Source organism: Meriones unguiculatus, chromosome 1, assembly GCF_030254825.1.
Source record: "Meriones unguiculatus strain TT.TT164.6M chromosome 1, Bangor_MerUng_6.1, whole genome shotgun sequence".
In the NCBI taxonomy this organism is placed as follows: Eukaryota; Metazoa; Chordata; class Mammalia; order Rodentia; family Muridae; genus Meriones; species Meriones unguiculatus.
Genome location: NC_083349.1, coordinates 144,551,633 through 144,571,529, shown reverse-complemented (window position 1 = coordinate 144,571,529; position 19,897 = coordinate 144,551,633). Strand labels below are relative to the sequence as shown.

At 54.6% G+C, this 19,897-nt stretch overlaps 1 protein-coding gene across 1 annotated transcript; it reads right to left on the bottom strand.

The window, feature by feature from the left end:
- Nucleotides 1-6,687: 6,687 nt before the first annotated feature.
- Nucleotides 6,688-19,677, bottom strand: Bcl3 (BCL3 transcription coactivator). The gene is made up of 9 exons (XM_021642161.2): nt 19,343-19,677; nt 16,856-17,003; nt 10,456-10,564; nt 9,587-9,791; nt 9,416-9,504; nt 9,151-9,228; nt 7,670-7,837; nt 7,342-7,459; nt 6,688-7,261 (listed from the first exon to the last, which is right to left on the bottom strand). The coding sequence occupies exons 1-9, from the start codon at nt 19,584-19,586 to the stop codon at nt 7,077-7,079; spliced, it is 1,344 nt and encodes a 447-aa protein (XP_021497836.1). The 5' UTR covers nt 19,587-19,677; the 3' UTR covers nt 6,688-7,076.
- Between the last annotated feature and the right edge of the window lie 220 nt (nt 19,678-19,897).

Here is a 19,897-nt window from a genome sequence, read left to right as displayed (position 1 = left end):
CGCTGGAGTTTAAATGCCGCCAGAACTGATCCCGACCGCTAGAGGGCACCCGAGGAGAGCCTTCCGGCCTCCCTGCCTGGGGATCTGAGGACACGCTCCAGTGCCTCTGCCTGTGGCTGGCCCCGGCCCCAACCCTAAACTCAGTCACCACCGACACCTTTGCTCACACCCCAGATTCAGATTTTCTCTCCTAAGATAATGCCCCCTGCCTTATTTTTATGGTGTTTGCGACAGGGTTTCTCTGTGGTAGCCTTTGTAGACCAGGCTGGCCTTGAACTCACAGAGATCCCCCTGCCTCTGCCTCACCAGTGCTGGGATTAAAAGTGTGTGCCACCGCTGCCTGGCTCACCCTCTTTTTATGTAGTTACCCTCTCTAAACATAGCCAAGGCTGGCCCTGATCTCTTAATCCTCCTGCCTCCACCTCCAAAATGCTGGCTTATGTGTGCACCACCGAGCCTTGCCTAGAGCGCTCTCCCTCCCCTGTCCTCTCTGAAGCAGTAAGTCACTCACACAGGCACTTACTCACACCCTCACATGCACATGCGCACACACACACACCCACACCCCAGCTCCCTTTATGGCCTCAGAGGAGAGCAGACTTGCACATTTTCATCTCTGTGAAAATACTAAGTTGTGCTTGTGTTGTGGCTGACAGGAAGCAGTGTCCCGAATACTTCCCTGTGGGGTCGGGGATCTGAACTCGGCGGCCTTTATGACACCTGTCTTTTCCCACTGAGCATCTCCCTGGCCCAGATTTAGAAATTCTATACACACAGAACCCAAACCCTGGGCTTCTGGGTGGTGATGGCACACACCTCTACCCAGCACTCAGGAGGCAGAGGCGGGCAGGTCTCTGAGTTCCAGGCCAGCCTGCTCTACAGAGAGAGTCCAGGACGGCCAAGACTGCACAGAGAAGCCCTTTCCAAAAACAAACAAACAACAACAAAAAAGCTGGACTTTCTGCTGAGCCCCACATAACAAAAGAACAACCCTCAGAAATGGTGAGGACTCAGAAAATCACTATCTTCCCATTCTGTGCCTCAGTTTCCTTTTTCCATTTCTTTCCTTTCCTTTCCCTTTCTTGTGTTTGCGTGCGTGGTGTGTGTGTGTGTGTGTGTGTGTGTGTGTGGCAGTCAGAGGACGGTGTCTTCAGTCCCCTGTCTCCACTGCTGTGCCCGGTGCCGCCGCGAGGTGGCGCGCTCAGGCCTCCAGGAGATCCTTTCTCCCTCTGACTCCCATCGTTAGTAATGCTGGGGTTACAGATCTGCACCTCCGCATCCAGCTTGCTTGTCTGTCTGTTTGTCTATCTATCTGTCATCCATCTATCGACCTGTCATTCTATGCACCTGTCTATCCTTCTGTCTGCCTGTGTGTCCGTCCGTCCGTGTCACCGTGCACATGTGGCCACTGTGACCAGAGGACAACTTGCAAGAGCTGGTTCTCTCTTTCTACCCCGTGGGAATTAGATTCAGTTCCTCAGGCTTGGTGGCAAGCTTCTTTACAAATGCGCCGTCTTGCTGGTCCTGAATTTGGCGGTGTGTGTGTGTGTGTGTGTGTGTGCGCGCGCGCGCGCGCGTGTGTGCAAAGCCAGGCCGTGAACCTGCGAAGCCATCCTGATATCCCTCTGTTCCCTGCTTCTCATTTTGGCCTCACCCTGTAGCCCAGGCTAAGCTTGAGTGCAAAAGCCCCCAGCCTCAGCCCTCTGGGGGCTGGGCTCAGAGGTGTGTGCTGATACAAGCGGCTCAACCTGTGGAGCGTCAGATGGGTCTGCGCAACTGTGCAAACACGCCTAAAGCTCATGGCTCCTTGGCCTCCCGCACACGTGTGGCACACGCTCAGACCCCCACGCAGCCATAGAAATAGAAACAGATCTTTGAAGTTCCACCGAACACTTAGGAATTGGCAGCCTCGGGCTCACGTGTCTAGGTGTGTACAGGGTATCGAGAACAAATGACATTTTTAAACTATGCCCCGTGACCCTGAGGAAGGTGCTGAATCCGTGACTGTGGACTTGGCCACAGCGGCGAAGTAGCAGACTGGAGACCCCACAGAGGGCCCCACCCCTCTCCCCGTCTGGCTTTGCCCATCTCCAGGGGCCGTGAAAGGACACATGCCCAGTCAAGGCCAGGACGGCCACAGTGGGGATTCCCATGTACGGAGGAGCCAGACTTTGTTTTAAGGAACTAGCTTGCTAAGGTCAGCCATTGAACCCCGGTTTCTCATCAGCCACTCTCATGGTGGAGAACGTGAGGGGTGAGGAAGTCACACTGGCCACGATGGAGGAGCCCTGTGCACATGTGACTGGAGATGGCCTGGTGGTCTCCACTGTGTGGTCAGGTGTGGCACGCTTGGTCTCGTCACTCTTTTGAAATGGGGCAGAGGTCTCCTGTAGCCCAGGCTGGTCCCCCAAGCAAAGAGCAGGCCACAACCACCTTGATCCTCCTGTCCCCACATCCACAGTGCTGGGTGAAAGGTGTGTGACACACTGATGCTCTTCTCTGCAGTGCTGGGGACAAGCTCAGGTTGCCTTGCTGTCACTGCGCTGTCTCCTCGGTCTGTTTTCTTCTTTTCCTTTAGAAATAGAGTGTGTAGGTTCTCCCTGGGGGTGTGCTTCCAAGAGAAAACTCAGTTTCCCTTGTAAAGAAAAAGACACTTAGGCCGGGTGTGGTGGCGCAGGCCTTTGATCCCAGCACTCAGGAGGCAGCGGCAGGCCTCCATCAGTTCAAGGCCAGCCTGGGCTACAAATCCTGACTCCCCAAGTTTGGCCTCTGGAACCCACACAGAGGAGACAACCATGCCATCTCCGGTGTGTCTTGCGCCCTGTCACCTCTGCACAGCGGCTGTCCATCTCCACAGATAAATAAACGGAAGCTTTCTTCAGGAACTCGGTTCCCTTCCGGCTGAGGTGTTTGTTGGGTGTAATATGTGAGGTTTGGTGTGAGGCATGCGGTATGTGGATTTGGTCTTGTTTTGTTACTTTGATATTTTTTTTTTACATTCCTATTTTTGTTGTGTGGTCTCCCTTTCCCTTCTTTCTCCGTGGTGGTGGGGGACTTCCAACTCTGTGGACCAGGCCAACCTCAAGATCACAGAGATCCTCCTGCCTCTGCCTCCCAAACGCTGGGATTAAAGGCGTGTGCCACCAAGTCGGACCTTCTGTATTCCTTTTAAAATTTTACTTCATCTGCGTGGGTGTTTACTTCATCTATGAGTGTTTTGTCGGCATGAATTTCTGTGCACCACGTGCAGTGCCCAAGGAGGCCAGAAGAGGGCACTGGATCCCCAGGACCTACCTAGAGTGTTATATGCCACAGCGTGGGGGCTGGGAACCGATCCTGGGTCTTTTTAAGAGCAGCCAGGGTTCTTAACCTTTTGAATCACGTCTCCAGCCCTCCTTCTCTCTCGTAACAAGGTCTCACCATGTAGCTCAGGTTGGCTTCCACGCACAGCCCTCGGCTTTGAGAGCTCTAAGATTACAGGCGTGAACCGCCAAGCCCTGAGAAACTCCTTGTTTGTTTTGCCACGGCCCTGGAATTAAAGCTTCAGCGGACCCGGCAGCACGCACTGTGATCTCAGGGTTTGCCAGGGGAAAAAGAGTTACTATGAGCTACGGAGACCCCGTCTCAACTCCCGGCCTCCAGCCCCGCCAAACTCAGCTACTGTCCTCCTCTCAGACCTCACATCTCAGCTCCCTTCCCCTCAGCTCAAAGACTAGGTTAGGTGCTGGAGAGTCCACTTCAGAACTGGCTCTCAGCCCGGTGCGGTGATTGGCCAGGCTGTAACCCTAAAACTCTGGAGGGAAGGGCAGGAGGAGCAAGGCCAGTCTGAAATACAGTGAGAATCTCAAGAAAAAGGAAGGAGAGAGAGGGTGGGGGGAGAGAGAGGGTGGGGGGAGAGAGGGAGAGAGGTTTGGCAGGGGTGGGCACACAGCCTTACCAGGCAGAGGTTGGGTGGACTGCCTGGGGTTGCCCAAAGCTGGGCCTGCACGGGATAGATCTCATTGAATCACAGACCTACCCACCCCCTTCTTCTTTTCAGGACGAATCCTCCCTAGAGCTTCCGAGGGAGCACTACCCTGTGACAGCGACAGACTTTTGCCCTGGAGGGAAAAGGACAAATTTCTGTTTCTTGTCTTTTCATTTCTCTCTCTCTCTTCCTCTTTTTTTTTTTTTGGATTTTACTTTATTTTATTTTGACAAGATCTTGTGCAGCCCAGGGTGGCTTGGAATTCCCCACGTAGCCCAGGTTGGCCTTCAGCTCGCGGTGCTTCTGTGTTTCAGTATCAGTGCTGGGGTGACAGGCTTGCCTTTTCCTGATTTTAAGGCACCTAGTCTGCGCCTTATTTCTTCTAACTGCAGAGAACACCACAGGACCAGAAACACTGGCGTAGGGAGCTGAGTACGTGCAGACACCCTGCCAAGAGGCTGGGGGCCCAGCACCCTGTCGCCCAGGGCCATCTACACACGCATGCATCTCTCAGATCACGGCAGGCTGGATAGAGACCCCCTCAGATAGCCATATCCTTAGTCAAGTGTGGAGGCTCAGGCCTGTAATATCAGCACTCAGGAGGGCGAGGCAGGGCCACCCCTCCCCAGTCTGTGAGCTGCCTCCCCCCTTCCACACCAGGGGCTTGGTGCCTCCTGCCTTTAATTCCAACACTCGGGAAGTAAAGCAGGGGAAGCTCTGCGAGTTCAAGGCCAGCCTGGCCTACTTGTGAGTCCCAGCCTGGACTACACAGTTAGACCTTGTCTCAACACTCTCCCCCCGGGCTTAGAGCACTTACTGCTGTTGCGCAGGATCCAGGTTCGGTTCTCAGCACCCACACTAAGCGTCCTACAGCTACCTGCAACTCGAGTTTTAGGGGATCTGACACTCTGACCTCACATGCCACATATGACCTCAGGCTGGCACACATGGACACATACATAAAAATAAAAAAAAACAAAACAAGTCAGGTATGTTGGCATATGTCTGCAAGACTATAGTCCCAGGACTTGGGAATTAGAGGGTCAAGAGTTCATGTTCACCCTTGGTCCTGTAGTCAGCTAGAGGCTAGCCTGTACTACATGAGACTGTCCCAAATAAAACAAAAGTTAACGAAAATTAAAACCAAAACCAGGGGGCTGGAGAGGTGGCTCAGTGGTTAAAAGCACTGGCTGCTCTTCCAAAGGACTCAGGTTCAAATCCTAGCACCCATATGGCAGCTCACAACTATCTATAATCTCAATTCCAGGACATCTGACGCCCTCACACAAACATACACAGAGGCAGAACACCAAGGTGAATAAAATAGCAATAAAAACTAAAACAAAACCAAAACACAACTTAAAATGGGGGCTGACTAGAGATGGTGATACAGTCAGTAGCTAAAGGAACTTGCTGCCAAGACTGGGGCCCAGAGTTTGATTCCCAGAGCCCACAGGATGGGGCGAGAACTGAGTCCTCTGACCCCACATTAATGTGCGCACACACCACACAAGCATTGTGTTACATACATTTATTGTTGTATATATTTTATGTCTTCTCTTATACTTTATGTAATTATGCAATATGGGTTTTATTTATTTATTTATTTGAGACAGGGTTTCTCTGTGTAGCCTTGGATGTCCTGGGCTTACTTTGTAGACCAGGCTGGTCTTGAACTCATAGAGCTCCATCTGCTTCTGCTGGGATTACAGGCGTGTGCCACCACGCCTGGCTATACATACTTTTTTTTAAATTATAGGAATAGTATAATATATATATATGTATACATCCTTTACATCCTTGTTGTGGCCTCATCCCTCCTCCCCTCACCCTTCCCCTTTTCGTCAGAAAAGGGGAGCTCCCTTTCCAGTCCAGCCCAGCTCGAGTTACATCAGGACTGAGCGCGTCCTCTTCTCCTGTGGCCTGGCCAGGCAGTCCAGCCAGGGAAAAGTGATCAAAAAGCTGGCAAATGAGTCCATGTCCGATGCAGTTTCCACTTCCCTTACTAGAAGACCCACATGAGGCCTAAGCTGTCCATCTGCTACATCTTTGTAGGGGACTAGGTCCAGTTCCTGCATGGTGCTTGGTTGACGCTTCAGTCTCAGCAAACCCCTCTTGGAATAATGTGCACTTTTACTCATATACTATCTAATTATATATCTTATGTAATTGTAATACTTTTATATTATATGATATATAAGCATAACATAGTTATATGCAAATGTAATTATATACTATATAAGTATATAGTATAATTATATAACATATTGCATGATATTATTATATATTATATATAGATATATTTTATATCTGAATATTTATATAATTATAAGTATGTATTATACTTGTAATATATTGTATAAGTATATAAAACTATGCACTATGTATAATGGTATAACATGTAAGTATATGTTGTAATCATATAATATATAATTACATATACCATTCATTATATGGTATATATATGTGTGTGTGTGTGTGTGTGTGTGTCTTTAAACCCAAACACCACAGTCAGCTGGTTCCCAGAGTGACACGTAAATTGTAGAGTTCCTCAGAAACGGCCACAGCCAGAGCATTCCGGACCCTAACCATCCAAGGGGAAGATGTCGCGACACCCCAGTGACTCCATCGCGGTTACCAGCCTGAGCCCCCTTCCCCAGCAGAATACGTTACAAAGTCACCCATGGGTGCACCCGGCTAGGACAGGTCAAGGCAAGGGATATGGTACAAAAATAGTTTATTACAAAAGAAATCTGAGCGAAACCGAATAATTTACATTGTGATCAGTGCCTGCTCCGACCCCTCTGTCCCTCCAGGTCCCTCGGGGCGGAGGCTGGCAGAGGAGGGCTGTCCTTTGGTTCCTCCGGTTCTGGGATGGAACATCTGTTAGGTTCCAGCCCGGAGCCTGGATGCCTGAGAATAGGTGGGGCCGGAAGTCCTGGGCGAGGGAGGCGTGAGAGTGCGGTTAGGTGCTCAGGAGAAGGTGCCTCGGTGCAAACCTGGTCCCGAAGACTGGGGGAAGCAGAACGAGTCCTCACAGTTTCCCGAAGAGTGGTCCCCACGGGCAGGGAGGCCCCTCCTGAGTCCGGATCTGCCCCCCCCCTCCGTCTCAGCTGCTTCCCGGAGCCGGGGAGGCAGGCAGCGGCCGGCCCGGGCCTCGGAGGACCCCTGGGAAGGGCAGGAAGGCAGGGGAAGATGCAGCTGGGAGGAAGAAGTTCTGGGGAGTCCCCGGCAAGCAGGGAGGGTCCCTCGGGGGAGACAGCGAGGGTGAGGAGCTTGGCGTGGACAGGAGGCCTGCGGAGGAGAGAGACCAGGGTTAGGGGAGAGGCCTGCTGAGCTGGCTCCGGGTCCCGAAGGCCTCAGGGCACTCTCACCGTTGGCGCTGAGGCGGCTGGCGCTCTCGGGGGACGTGGTGGCGCTTTGGTCCGGGGATGGCTCGGGCTGTGACCCTGAGGCGGCCCGAGAGGCCTTCCCCCTTAGGATATCAATGACCTGTGGGAAAAGGAGGGTCACCCCACGGCCATCGCAGCCTTTATTCATTCTCTCTTCCTCTCCTCCCTTGACCGAGGTGTCCAAGTGAGGATGTGCAGGCCCTTCCTCTGATGTGTGACTCAGTTTCCCCTCCACTCCCTTTCAGGCATTTTTGTTCCCTCGCCTGCCTAAACTTATGCTCCTCCCCAGCCCCCAGTCCCCAGCACTTACCCTGCGGCTGCGCGCTACCATGAGGGGCGTGTCATTGTGACAGTTTTTGAGACCGCTGTCAGCCCCGCTGCGCACCAGCATGCGCACCAGAGGCAGGAGTCCGCGGCCAGAAGCTGAATGCAGGGCCGAGCTGCCTGAGTACATCTGAGCGTTCACGTTGGCTCCGTGCTGTGGGAGGGGGGCATTCGAGTCAGGAGCCACGTGGGCCAGTGGCCTCATTTGGCTTGGGTCAGCTCAGGGAGGGGGACAGGTGATCACAACTGGGGCTCACACCGGTGACCCCGACGGCTGGGATCAGAGATGACACAGGCCTGTAATCCTAGCACTTGGAGAATGCATGCATGAAGATCAGGAGTTCAAGGCTGATGGGAGCTGCGACGTGAGTTCAAGTCCAGCCTCGGCTACAAGAAGACTCCAAGGAGGAAAGCTACTCTCTAGAAGAGGCTGTGGCCTGGTTATGCAAGGGAGGATTTAGGAGGGAAGTCCTTCGACTCAGACAGCAGGTGGAATGAGAGCAGGACCGGGCAAGGTGAAAGCCAGAAGCGGGGCTCATACTGCCACCCCAGGGCGAGGCCGAGGCTGGCGTTGTGACAGTGGAGGAACGTACAACTTGGCGGACCAGGAAGCGAAGCAACAGATTTGAAAAGCAGCCATCGCCCTGATGAGATGGCTCAGGTGCTTGCTGTCAAGACTGACCTGGGTTCCATCCCCAGGACTCCACGTTGTGGACAGGGAGAACTGGTTCTCACGCACTGTCCTCTGACCTCCACAATATAGCCAACCAAATCTGATTTTAAAAAAATTTAAAAGGAGGCCAGGTATGCTTTAACCCCAGGAAGCAGAGACAGAAAGATCTTTGAGTTCAGGGCCAACCTGGTCTATGTAGTGAGACCCTGTCTCAAAACAAAACAAAACAAAAAACAAAACCAACCAAAAACAAAAACAAAAACAAACAAAAGATTAATAAACTTGAGGGCTGGAGAAATGGTTGATTGGTTAAGAGCTCTGGCTGATCTTCCAGAGGACAGGGTTTGATTCCCAGCACACACAGACAACCGTCTGTGTCTCCAGGTCTACGGGATCCGAGACCTCAGGGAACTCTGAAGGCACCTGGTGCACAGACTTACATGCAGGGAAAACACCTATGAACAACAAAAAGCAAGGAAGAAAGGGGGTGGCTCCAGCGCACACCTTCTGATCCCAGCACTTGGGAGGCAGAGGCAAGCAGATCTCTGCTTTCCAGGCTGGCCTGGTCTACCAAGTGAGTTGCAAGCTAGCCAATTCTACATAGTGAGGCCCTTTCAAAATAAAATAAAATAAAAAATACAAAAAGAACGGAAGAAAAGAAAGAAACTTGAATTTGCAAATAAGATGCTGAAGGAAAGAGTTCGAGGCAGGGCAGAAGAGCAATCAGGGTCTGAACTGGAAAATGGGGTCCCTGGGGAGAATGGGGGTGGGAGAAGCCAAAGGCGGGTACGAACCACCAGCAGCAGCTGCACCATGCTCAGGCTGTTGTTCTCCACGGCGTGGATCAGGGGGGAGCGGCCGCTCTTGATATCCTGCGGGAACACAGATGCCTCAGCTCCTTCCGCAGGCCCTGAGCATCCCTTCCTCCGGCCCAGCCTCCTGAGCATCCCTTCCTCCGGCGCAGCCTCGGGAGAGTCGGGAACCCTGGGCCACCCCGGGCCTCCGCCGGCCCCGCCCCCGCACCGCCCCCGGCCCCCGCCCTCCCGCCCGCCGGCTCACCACGGCGTCGATGTCGGCGCCGCGCTCCAGGAGCAGCTGGACGGCGTCTTGGCAGCCCGCGTTCACGGCCACGTGCAGGGCAGTGAGCCCTGAGGAGAGGGGGCGGGGCGCGGTCAGGCCTCGGCCCGGGCTCGGGCGCCGCCGGCCTCCCCCGCGCCCTCCGGGGCTCACCTTCGTAATTGCGAGCCTCCAGGTCCACCGAGCCCGGGGCCGCGCTGTCCAGCAGCGCCTGCAGGTGCTCGGGGTGGCCGTGCTCGCTCGCCAGGTGGGCTGCGGTCTGGCCGTGCCGGTCCAGGGCCATGGGGCTGGCACCGGCGATCACCAGGAGCCGAACCATGTCCGGTAGCCCGGTGATCACGGCCAGGTGAAGCGGGGTCTAGGGAAGAGCCGAGGGAGGGGTCGCACTCATGGGGTCTCCGAGTCCCGGGAGGAGCGTATCCGACCTCTCTCCCTACTCAGGAGACCCCTGTGTCTCCCCCAGAACCCGGCGGAGTGAGCGGCGGAGCCTTCTCAGGGTGGGGTGGGGGATGTTGTGCGACAGGGTGTCAAGGGGCGCGCGTTGACCCCAGACCTGCTTCGCGGCAGCCCCAGGATGACTTGGTTTCCGCCTCCGCCTCCCAGCTGCTGGACCTGAGGGAGTGGGCTGCCCGCCGTGCTGGCTTCAGTGTGCCTGCTTTGCTTTGAGACGTTTATTTACTTTGCGTGCTTGTGGAGGTCAGAGGACAACTTGGGGACGTGAGTTTTCCAACTCCGGCTGCCAGGCTTGGCGGCAGGCGCCTGAGCCTGCCAAGACGCCTTCCTGCCCACACACCTTTCTAAAGTACCTTGCTGGAGGCCAGGCTCTCTATCCGCTCCCATGCAGCGGTCCAAATGCTGGAGGACGGACACAGACCGCGGGGCCCAGCTCCACCGCCTGCTCCTCCCGGGGCCTGGGGGCTGTGCTCCTCCCGGGACCTGGGGCCTGGCTCCTCCCCGGGCCTGGCTCCCACGTCTCCCCGCTGGGCCCTCTCCTCCAGCCACAGGCCCGCAGCCCAGCTCACCTGCCGCAGGTTGTTGTGCACGTCGACTCCCCGGCACCCGATCTTGAAGAGGGCGAGCAACCGGTAGAAAATGTCCATGTTTCTCTGAACCACGGCGATGTGAAGAGGCCTGAGGGGACACAGGAGCAATCGCTGGGGTTAGGGGCTGGTCACTGGACTGTTCAAAGTGCTGTGTGGATGCTTTCAGTCAGTTTTAACCACCCTGGGACATCCTGAACTGGCTCCCTGGGGCATCATTCCACCTCACCCCCGCCCCCAGGCTCTCCGGCTTCCGGCTTCCCTGTCAGAACCTCACATTAGAGTCAGAGCAACATTTTCAGATACGCCTTCCCCTCCAAACTCAGTTAATGTAATGACAGGCCCCGTGTGAATTATTAAAAAAACCAGACAGTGTTTGGTTTAAAGTGGTGCAATGGACAAAACCCTTCTATCTGCTAGGCAGGGGCTCTACCACTGAGCCACACCCCAGCCCCTCACTGGGGAATTCTGGCCAGGGGCTCTACCACTGAGCCACACCCCCAACCTCTCTCTGGGGGATTCTAGGCAGGGGCTCTCCCAGCCTTCACATGATTTTTTTCTGACAGGATTTTACTATGTAACTCAGGCTGTTCCTGAGCTCACTGAATGGTCCAGCTGTCCTCAACTTTATGGTTTTGTCTTGGGTGAGACTTGAGACATCACTAATGGGTAGGCCCTATGTGAGTGGGTTTGGGTCTACCTTTGTAGCTCTGAGTAGTGGCCTCAACTTGGCAATCCTCTTGCCTCAGCGTCTCAAGGCTAAGTCATCTTGTCCTCCTCTTCCATTTCTCTTTTTGACAGCATCTCCATGCTCTCTCTTCCCTCTGCTCTGGACACACTGGCCTCCATGTCGTGTGCCACACTTACTGCCTGGGGCCTTTGCACAGTTCTCAGTGTGCTTGGAACAGTTTCGCTGGCTATCTGTAGGGCCTATCACCCTCAGGCCTGCCTCTGCTGAGGTACTATGGCAGACCCACATGCCCTTTCCTCTCCCCCCTGCCACATTTGCCTCCAATTTGCTCCATTGTTCATTGTCCAACTTGTCATCACTTTTTTTAATCTAATCTATCAATCATAATGTCGTATCAGCCAGTGATCCCAACACTCAGGAGGAAGAAGCAGGCGGATCTCTGTGAGCTTGAGGCCAACCTGGTCTACAAAGCGAGTCCAGGGCAGCCAAGGCAGAAACCTTGTCTTGAAAAACCAAAATAGAGGGCTGGAGAGATGGCTCAGTGCCTGCTCTTCCAAAGGTCCCAGGTTCAATTCCCAGCACCCACATGGCAGCTCACAACTGTCTGTAATGTCAATTCCAAGGGATCTGACACTTTTATACTAATGCACATAAAATAAAATTTAAAGAAATATAAAAAATATATAAAACCAAAATAAAATAATGTTACTTCCACTAGACAGAATGCCATTCCCTGTCCAGAGCCTAGAAAGCACTGACAGCAGGTGCTCAGTGACTACAAACTGAATAAAGAAATGCTTCCCTCCCAGCACTCAGGGAGGCAGAGGCAGGCGGGTCTCTGTGAGTTCGAGGCCAGCCTGATCTTCAGAGTGAGTTCCAGGACAGCCAGGTCTACACAGACAAACCCTGTCTAGAAAAAAGGAATCCATCCCATTGGTCACCTGGGTGCTGTGCGACCACTTCCCCAGCCTTCCTTGTGAAGTGAGGCATGAGCTCATTGTCAGGCCTCTGCCTTTAGCTGAAGACAGCTCAGGGCTGTCCATGGAGTGCAGGCTTTGACCGGAAGGAGGAAACGCCAGGTAAGGCGGCTCACAGTTTTCTGTTTGTGTTTGTTTCATTTTTTTTTCTCCAGACGGGGTTTTTCTGTGAAGCTTTGGCTGTACCAGCGTGGCCTCGCTCTGTAGACCAGGCTCTTCTTGAACTCAGAGATCTGCCTGCCTCCCTGTGCTGGGATGAAAGGTGTGAGCTGCTGCACCTGGCTTTTGTTTGTTTATTATTCACTCATGCACGTATGCATTTGACTTTGCAGAAGTGGAGGTCAGGTCCTTCTCCCACGGAGTATCAGGGATTAAACTCAGGTCGTCAGGCTTACACATGCTCTAAGAGCCCTCTCACCCAGTCCACCCTCTATTATATTTTATTACTTTCTTTCTTTTTGGTTTTTTGAGACAGGGTTTCTCTGTGTAGCCTTGGCTGTACCAGCCTGGCCTCCAACTCACAGAGGGCACCTGCCTTTGCCTCCCTGAGTGCTGGGATTATAGGGGTGTGCCACTGCGCCTGGCTTATTTTATCTTTTTTTTTCTGTATTTTCTGTGTGTGTGGAGTTCGTACCTGTACATTAATGGTGTGTGAGTGCACACTTGAGGTTACATATTAGTGCTGATGTCAGAAACTATCCTCCATCACTCCTCCACCTTATTGTTTGAGGCAGGGTCTCTCATTAAACCTGGAGCTCTTTGGTTGGCTAGTGGGCCTCCAGGATTTTCCTGCCTTTTGCCTTCCAGCCCTGGGATTGTCAGTCCCAGCTTTTCCCTTCCTGTGCTGGAGTTACAAGCTCGGGTCCTGTATGTTTGAGCAACAACTGTCTTACCCACTGAGCCATCTCCGCATCCCTGAATGACCTTCATATAAAGTCTGTTTAGTAACCAATCACAGTTGCTGCGCATCTGAAAGGGGGGTGGGGAGTTTGAGACTAGATTGGGCTATGTATGACTTTAATCACAGCATCTGGGAGGCAGAGGCAGGCAGATCTCTGGTTTAATGCGAGCCTGGTCTGCAGAGCAAGTTCAGGGACAGGGCTACGCAGAGAAATCCTCTCAAAAGGACAAAACAAAAATGTGTTTGGAAGAAGTAGGACGATAGAGCCCCTGCCTAGAATCCCCAGTGAGGGGCTGGGGGGTGGCTCAGTGATAGAGCCCCTGCCTAGAATCCCCAGTGAGGGGCTGGGGGGTGGCTCAGTGATAGAGCCCTTGCCTAGAATCTAGCCTAAGAAGTACAAAGCTCTGGCACTTGTCCATTCTCAGCACTAGGAAAAAAAAACACAAAAAACCATCTACTTTCTCAAGCACTAGGTGCCTCTTATTAACCAGATCCTTGCCAAGGCAGAAAGGTACAGTGAGCACACAGTGAATCCACATTTCAAACTACCTCCCCCCATTATTCTAAGGGAGTTCTGGAATGTCGGGGGTCCAAGGGGCTTGGATGAGGGAATACAGACCGCACAGCAGCGCTTCCTAGCGAAGGCCTGCGGCAAGGCCTCCTTCCCTTCCCACAGGAGCGCCACAGGCCAGGACAGAGTGCAGCAGGCGAATCCCCGAATCCGGATCCCGACAGTAGGAAGCAGCTCGAAATAGAAAATGCCGGGGGAGGGGAGGGCCCTGAGTGCCCCCTCGTTTGGCTTCGCTGCACCCCCCTCTCCCCCCCCCCCCGCAGCCTCTTGGTAGACTCGCCGCCCACCTAGGTCCCTCCCGGCGCGGGCGGGGTTAAGCGAGGGCAGAGGGAGCGAATGATTTCAGAGAAACCGTCCAGGCTTCAGTTCCCATAAACGCGCGGGCCGCAGGGGGTGGGGCGGGGCTGGAGGAAGTGGGGACGGGAGGGGTGGCCCGGCCCTCGGCCTTCCAGTAACAGGTCTGGCGGGCGGGGCCGGGCTTCCTGCTCCCGGGGGAGGGAAGCCTGGCCAGCCGGGGATCTACCTAGTCACCCCCTGGTACCCCAACTTTCACTCTCTCAGTGGGGGAGGAGGGAGACAGAACCCCAAGTCCTGGGGCAGCCTCGCCCGGCCCAGCCTTCAGTTGCCTCCTGGTCCCCCATCCTGGCATCCACTCCAAGGTCTTTCTTGGGACCTCAGAAATACATCGTCGTAGCTCTGCTTAGCAACCCGTTCCCCAAGCGCCCTCTCTTCATGTCCCTGGGAGGTGAGGCCCGCAGCGCTGCGGCATTTACCCCGTTATTCTTTTTTTTTTTCAAACGCACGGAACGCACCGTCGTTTTGTTGTGAGCCTCGGCTTCCCTAGTTCTGTGATTACGGGCACGCACCCCCCAGCTCCTGCCCTGAGACTCTGCTGCACACAGCCGCGCATCCACTTCGCTGGCAGAAAGATTTGCCTATTTTCCTATTCCTGACCTCTTGGGGCTCCAGGTGGCCTTCCTCTGTAGCCCAGGCTAGCCTCCAGCTGGAGGCGATCCCCCCCCCCCCGAGCTAGCTGGGAATATTACAAGCTTGAGCCGCACCGCGCTCCCTTGCTCCGGAGTCTTGCTTCCCTGGAAGAAGCCCAGGCCGGACAACAGGCCCCCGGGTTCTCCGGGGTGGGCGCTCGGCGCCCCGGCCCTCCCCTCCCCCAGCCCGTGTGAAGCGGGGCCGGGCCGGCTGCCCATTCCGGTAAGCCCCAGCGGAAGGGGTTAAGGTTGGAGGGCGCGCCGGGAGGGGCCGGCTGCGAGGGTGCTGACGTGGGGAGGAGAGCAGCTGGGCTGCGGTCACGGCGCGCGGGGAGGGATTTCCCCCAGCCGGCAGCTGAGGCAGAAGTGTTTGCAGGGGGGGAGGGGAGGAGGGGGAGGGCCGGCTGCAGCCAGCCCTGGGGACGGACACAAATCAAACCTGCTCTGCACTTGGCCCCTGGGGTGGGAGGCCGCTAGTTTATGGAGTCCTTGAAGGACTTCTGACACTTTCTCCTGCTGGAACTCACGCGCTAGCCTACCGACTAGCTCTGTTCAAACATTACCTACTCAAGTATTGAGCACTTACTCTTTGCCCAGCCCTGTTCTGAGTACTTTGTGTATACAGCATTGTGAAAGGTCTATGACCAGGCCTGGTTTCCAAACAGAAACTGAGGTCCCACAACAGCCAGGAGGGTTGTAGGGGTTTTTTGTTTTTGTTTTTTTAATAAAGCATTTCAGCCACATGATCACCCCAGTGTGCAGGAGACTGAGGCAGGAGGATTGCTGTGAGTTATGAATTGGCCTGGGCTACATAGTGAGACCCTGTCTCAATTTGATGAAGAAGATGGGCCAGGCATGGTGGCAGCAGCTCTATAACCTCAACCTTGGGAGCTGGAAAACAGGATCTAGGTGTCCTAGGCTAGGCAGTGAGTGAGTTCCGGGCCAGTCTGGACTACACGTGACCTTTGCTCAACACAACAAAGCATTTGTCTCTTCCAAGATAAGATTCCTGTTTTTACAGAGAGGGAAACTGAGGCATGGAGGAGCTAGAAGCAGCCAGCTGAGATTCATGCCCACGTTGGTTGTTGATTGAATGGCAGTAGTCAATTGCCTGGAACATTTGTTATATGCTCCACCCAGGCCTGAACCCTCCCCTGGCTTAGCAGATACCCAAGAGATAAGACAAAGGATTGGGAAATCAGCCCAGCAGGCTTCGACCTCGGAAGAATGAAGTGGACTGTGATAGAAATGATCCAAGATTGGAGGAAGTCAGGGAGAGTACGGCTTCCGTTGGTGCGAGTCCTGCCAAGGGTTCATGACTGTGAGTGTGTACACACCCTGAAGGCACATATGCTAGGTGCATACAGGAGCAGCTAAAGGACACTTGGGGTCGTCTGTGGGGCTGAGGCTGGATCCTGGGCCTCCTGAGCAAGACAGCTGCACCCCCAACTCCTCATTTTGTTTTCTGTAGTCCAGGCTGGCTGTGAGCTCATGAATTCTCCAGCCTCTGCCCTTAGCCTCCCCAAAAGGAGGCTTACAGGTGTAAAAGTTTTCTGAATCTCACATGTGTGTCTAACACCTCCAGAAAATCAGCAGATAAAATACAGTTCCCAGAGCTGGGAGTGGCGACGCACACCTTTGATTCCGGGGCTCGGGAGGCGGATGAAGGGAGGTGGATGAAGGCGTATCTATGTGAGTTTGAGGCCAGCCTGGGCTACAGAGTGAGTTCTGGGTCAGTTAAGGCCATATAGTGAGTCCTTGACTCAAAAATAGGGTGGAGACTAGAGAGACGGCTCAGAGGTTAAGAGTGATGGCTGCTCTTCCAGAAGACCCATAGAAACTTACAACCATCTGTAACTCCATTTCCAACGGATCTGATGCCTTCTTGTGGCCTTCTCAGGCACCGGGCCTGCTTACGGTGCACAGACATTCACACAGACAAAACACTTACATACGTAAATAATAATAAAATAAATGAGAACATACATACAGTTATATTTGGATTATGATAAAAATTGAAGGTTGGAGCAAGCACAAGGTTCAGTTCCCCAGCCCACAACCAAGAAGAAAAAAAAAGTCACCATCCCCCAAAAGCAGTCCTAGCCAACGAATGCTCTTAAGTGCCCATTTTTTGTGGGAGGAAAACTGAGGCTCAGAGATGGTGAGAGTCTTGCTCATTGGCAGCGAGCCATGGAGGCAGAGCCTAACCTCCCCGGGGTTGTGGGGGTCTGAGCTCCTTCACACCCTCTCACTCACGTGTCTCCGTCTTCATCTGCACGGGTAGCCAAGGCGATGTCAGCTGAAAGGGGGTGTTCAATGGGTTGCATCATGGGGTAGTGGTGTGTAGGCAGGTTCAGCAGCGGGAAGGGGGCGCCCATAGCAGGGTAGATGGGTACCAGAGGTCCTGGATAAGGCAGACACAGAGGAAGGGCACAGGTAAGACCAGACCCACAGTCCCTCAGTGAGGGGCTCTCCCTGCAGGCATCCTGCTCCCATTCTCCCAGCCCAGGCTGACCTTGAACTTGCTATGCAGTGAGGGTACTCTAACCCCCTGCCTCCTGGCCTCCATCTCCTCAGTGCTGGGATTACAGACCTGCAGCACTTCTTTTACCATTGAGTTCTCTTTTTTTCTTTAAAAAATTGATTTATTTCTTTTCAAATGTTCTGTCTCTGTGTGTGCCTGAGCGTATGTGTGTGCACCACACTTGTGCTTGTGCCCATGGAGGATAGTAGAGGGCACCAGATCCCCTGAACTGGGAGTTACAGGGAGTTATAAATCCCAACATGGGTGCTGGGTCTGAATTCAAGTCCATTGCAACACAGTTAAGTCATCTTTCTCTCTCATTCTTCTGAGACAGGGTTTCTCTGTGTAGCCTTGGCTGTCCTCGAACTCACAGAGTCCTGCCTCTGCCTCTCGGAGTGCTAGGATTACAGGTGTGGGACACTTTGCTCCGCTCAGGTAAGTACTCTTAGTTGCTGAAACATCTTTCCTGTCCCAAGGTTCCTTTTCTTTTAGAGATCTATTCTTAGTTATCACTTTCAACATTTGTGTTAATTTTTAACGTGTGTGAACACTTTGCCTGTGTGCCACATGCCTGCCTGATGCCCTCTGGGGCCAGAAGGGGGCATTGCACTCCCAGAACTGGAGTTACAGGCAGTTGTGAGCTGCCCTGCGGTGCCAGGAACCAGATTCCTTCCTCTGCAAGAACTGCAAGTTCTACTAAGCCGCCACCCTTCCTCTGAAACATGGTGTCACTATGTAACCCGGGCTGGCCTCCAACTCACAGAGATCCTTCCGCCTCAGCCTCCCAAGTGCTGGGATTACAGGCGTGCCCCACCATGCTTGGCCATCCCAGGCCGTGTTAGCTCCCGGTCCTCAAGGCCCAAGACAATGTTCTCATTCGGGTCCCTCCTCCCAACCGCTGCACCCTTCATTCCCCCCTCCCCATCCCCCATCCTCATTCTTTCCCAGATCCCAGCTCTTCTCTCACAACATCTGACCTCCATCTACAGAAAGGACCGTTAGGGACAGAGCGAGCCCTGTCAACACCCGGCAAGGGGACCCCCGTTACTAGATTACACCGTGAGTAATTTTGCAGCTGAAGGAATTAGTGATAGACTAATTTGTGGGTGTTGGGTGCTCAGTAAACACATAGTGGGTCTGGGGAGCTGGGACAGTCAGAAAACGTGGCCCTAGAACCCTTTTAGATGAAACTGTTGTGAAGGACCATTGCACAGATGGGAAAACAGAGGACAGAGTTCTCATCAGGCCTAGGAAGCCCTTCTGCTATGCAGCTGACACACACACAGACAGGGTAGACGCTGAAGAAACTGGAGGGCCCAGAGAAAGTCAGCAGCTCTGGGCCACCTAGCAGATAGAAAGGTGGCCAGTGCAGGGGTGCCCCTTTCCTTGATATAAAGGTTGGAGAGAAGGGTATCCGGCTTCCTGCTGTCTGACCAGCTTTGAGGTTCCCTGAAGTCCCACTTTTCCAGGTCCCTGAATCCTCCTCCTCAGACCTAAGTTTCTAAATTCCTTAATTGTGTTTCTCTTTGTAAAACCCTCAGTCCCCAAGCCTGCCCCTAGGGCCACCTGACCTAGGGACATTTGTGAGCACAAACAGAGCTGTGCAGAATGCTGGCTCTGTTCTCCGACTCCTCTGCACCTGCAGTATTGGGGTCCTTGGGGCTCTGCAGTATTGGGGTCCTTGGGGCTCTGCGTGTCATCATGTAGAGCGTGGCTAACCTGGGGGTGCTCAGAACCCTAATGCCTTTCTCCCAACCCCTGCGCTCCTATGTCCCCTGAAACCTCAGCTCCCAAGATTTTAACCTAAGGTACCGGCCTCCTTAGATCCCTGGTCTCTTTCTACGCCCCTTCCCCCAATCTGTATACCAGAACCTCAGTTTCCAGGGCCCGAGTGACAATTCTTCCTATCTCTGAACACCTGGTCCCTCCCAGCCTGAGATTCTGCGACTCTGGGGTGTCCTGGGGCCCCATCTCTGCGCCACTGGACACTGCCTGCTGACATCCCCTGCCAGGCCGTCTGAACCCGGGGCACCCTCTGGCCTTCAGTTCCTGGGCACTCTGAACTCCTGGGCTTTGCAACCTGTTTTCTGGCTGTCTCTGGGATACCAGCTTCCACCCCAGAGCCCCAACTCCCAGGAACCCCATCTATTTGTGTCCTGTCTTCTGCTGACCTCAGGTGGCCCCCACCCGGCCCTGGCCCTCCCGAAGAGGTCACTCACCCTGGTAGTAAAGCGCCTCCGGCCTGGCTACACCGTGGGGGGGCCCGGGGACGGCCAGGACCTCGCAGCCGCCGCCGTGCAGGGCGTCCAGGGGTTCGGTGGGGCCTGGGGGAGCTGAGGGCTCCGGGGACGCCTTGCGCAGGGGGCGCTTGCGGAGCGGCAGCGAGGCGCCCGGGGCGCCCTTGGGCCGGGTGCGCAGGTCCACGGGCCCCTCGTCCATGGCCCCCGCGGGGCATCGGGGCATCGGGCCGCCCGGAGACGCCGGGGCGCGCGGCGAGCTCGGCACGGGGAGGCGGTCTCGCCGGGCTGCGGGACTTCCCCTGCCGCCGACTGAACTGAAGGGACTTTTGTCAGCCGGGGCGGCGCCCGCCTCTCGCCTCCCCGCCCCCGGGCCCTCGGGGCCACCCGTCCGCCCCAGGGGTTTCCTGGACCCGCGTCTCGGAGGCGGAGCCGGTGCTCCTGGTCCCCACCCGCCGCCCTGTTCAGTGTGCCCTGGCCAGGAGCTCAGCCTGGGTCTGCGGACCTGAGATCTCTCTCCCTGTCTCCCTGTTCTGC

What these genes read in the sequence shown, in the direction of transcription:
- Bcl3 (XM_021642161.2), bottom strand. Translation starts at nt 19,586, where the DNA reads ATGCCCCGATGCCCCGCGGGGGCCATGGACGAGGGGCCCGTGGACCTG. An exon ending in GCGCCGACATCGACGCCGTG is followed by an intron (nt 9,229 to 9,415) that starts GTGAGCCGGCGG and finishes GTGTTCCCGCAG; the next exon opens with GATATCAAGAGCGGCCGCTC. An exon ending in CAGCCGCCTCAGCGCCAACG is followed by an intron (nt 7,262 to 7,341) that starts GTGAGAGTGCCC and finishes TCTCCTCCGCAG; the next exon opens with GCCTCCTGTCCACGCCAAGC.